Here is a 2414-nt window from a genome sequence, read left to right as displayed (position 1 = left end):
GTTTTGTAAAAATCGACGCGTTTCAAAAAGGCAGGGCATAGAGGAGAAACAATAATGTACAGTATGTGGAAAATAATGTGTTTTTTTAACTTTAAACCGCATAAACACATTTCATTACACCAAATACACAAAATAATGTTCTTTTTAGCAGCATCATATGACCCCTTTAAGGTAAATAGGTAGGTGGGTAAATAAATAAATATACACCGCCGTTCAAAAGTTTGGGATCAGTACGATTTTTTATGTTTTTTAAAGAAGTTTCTTATGCTCATCAAAGCTGTATATATTTGATCAAAAATACAGAAAAAAAATACTTTTGTGAAATATTATTGCAATTTAAAATAACAGTTTTCTATTTTAATATACTTTAAAATATAATTCTAAGCCATCCTAAAAAAAAATATTTTTATTTCTAAAAAAATTTATTTTGATGTAAAATATATTTTCTGATTGTGCTTTTAATATAGAAGTAAGGCTACCAGTAAAATGTCTTGTAAACTTAATTTAGACTAAATGTAGTTTGTAATTTAGTTTAGGTGATAGGCCTAAATGATTTTAATTAACATTTAAATATAATTAATATTAGGATTCTTTCTCTGTGCATCACATATAAATACATTACATCCTAAGTATGAACGTTAGTGAATGCATACTCCTCTTTAGTCAAAGAGGGCGGGTCACAATCTAGCAGCGACCGTCTCCTGGGCGGGGTGTGTGTGTCGCGAGGCTCGAGACCATAGCTCGAGACGAGCAAGTAAGGTATAAGTGTTAGCACAGCTAGCGCGAGGCTCCGTTCACTTCACTGAGAGTTAGCCGTGAGCTCATTTTAGTGAGTGATCATGGCGGCGGTGCGCAGCCTGCAGGTGTCTGTGAAGTCCGAAAGCGCGTCTGATCGGTCAGAGTCAGACTCGGAATCAGACTCGGATCGAGATGCCCGGGAAGCGGAACCCATGGAGGTGGAGGAGGGAGAGCTGGAGCTGGAGTCCATCCCTGTTCGCCGAAGTTTAAAGGAGCTGTTGCCGGTGAGTTAGTCCGTAGGCCTCTTGCGAACCACGGCCTCGCGTAGTACAGTAAGCCGGTCGTTGGTGAAGCCGATGCGGTGTTGAGTTCAGAGCTAGGGTTCATCGCAGCACTATTCCTGCTTTTGAACAGGTTATGGTAATGGATTCATGGTGGGTTAGAATATATTTGCATAATGTGTAGTGATGGTCTGTTGTTTCGGAGGCTCTTGGAAAAGTGATGTAAATTTCTGGCCCAAGTTTCCAGATACTGACAGACTTTTCATTTGGCGCAGTTATTCCTATACTAATTGGTTAAAGGGGTCATATGATGCTATTTTAAAGATCATTATTTTGTGTATTTGGTGTAACATAATATGTTGACCTGCTTTAATGTTCAAAAAACATTATTTTTCAAATACTGTACGTTATTGTAGGTTCTCTATGCCCCGCCTCTCTCAAATGCGTCGTTTTCTACAAAGCTCCTCCTTCCGACAAGCGCAGTCTGCTCTGATTGGCCAGCTGACCCAGTGCATTGTGATTGGCCGAACACCACAAGCACGCGTCGGAAATGTAACGCCCCTTACCATAATCGCCAGCTTCAGCTTTCAAAGTAAATATCAAGACAGTTAATAATGTCCTTAGTTTTACCATCAGTTCAAGCCCGAAAGGGCAACAGAGTCGCTTGACAGACACAGTGATGATGCAGTACACAAGCGCTGTTAAAGGGTTAGTTCACCAAAAAATTCAAATTAGGCTGCGTTTTACTCACCCCTGAGGCATCCTAGGTGTATATGACTTTCTTCTTTCAGGCGAATCCAGTCGGAGTTATATTAAAAATTGTCTTTGATCTTTCAAGCTGTTTAATGCCACTCAGCGGGTGTTGCCTTGCTTCAGTCCAAAAGAACTTAAATAAAAATCGCCAATCCATAAAAATAAAAAAAGTGTCTCACACGGCTCTGGGGGGTGAACAAAGGCCTTCTGTAGCGAATCGATGCGTTTTTGTAAGAAAAATATCCATATTCAAAACGTAATAATCACTTGAATGTAGCTTGCGCCAGCAGTTGTACACAGAAGCAGTTCCGGGAGCATGACGTATGAGGTCAGCGTTGCGCATGCGCCGGTGCGTCTCGTGAAAACCAACGTTTGTTTACAGGATCAAAAGAAGCAAAGTTTCCTTACTTTAGCAAAGGAAAACAAGTCTCCTCTTAGCTTATATCGAAATCCTCTGACATTCTTCTTTACAAATCCTCGTTTTGTACTTCTAATACTTGACCGTTGTTTTGTTTTGATCTTTCCCCTGCGTTTCCGCGTGCGTCACTTCTGAGCCGCGCATGCGCAAAGCTGACCTCATACATAATTCCCCCGGAACTGATTCCAGTGTACAACAGTGAGCGCAAGCTACATTAAAGTGAT

The 2414-nt window shown here is 40.5% G+C and overlaps 1 protein-coding gene across 1 annotated transcript in view; it reads left to right on the top strand.

Moving 5' to 3' along the window:
- The first annotated feature begins 725 nt into the window (after window positions 1-725).
- LOC107737550 (nuclear cap-binding protein subunit 3) overlaps window positions 726-2414 on the top strand; it is a 12424-nt gene continuing 10735 nt past the window's right edge. Inside the window, exon 1 of the mRNA XM_016549065.1 lies at window positions 726-1022. Coding sequence (XP_016404551.1) covers window positions 840-1022 — 183 coding nt within the window. The 5' untranslated portion in view covers window positions 726-839. The remainder of the gene's footprint in view (window positions 1023-2414) is intronic.

The sequence above is a fragment of the Sinocyclocheilus rhinocerous genome, unplaced genomic scaffold (genome assembly GCF_001515625.1).
Source record: "Sinocyclocheilus rhinocerous isolate Xijiao unplaced genomic scaffold, SAMN03320098_v1.1 scaffold4236, whole genome shotgun sequence".
Taxonomy (NCBI): Eukaryota; Metazoa; Chordata; class Actinopteri; order Cypriniformes; family Cyprinidae; genus Sinocyclocheilus; species Sinocyclocheilus rhinocerous.
This window is presented reverse-complemented; position numbering and strand designations above follow the sequence as displayed.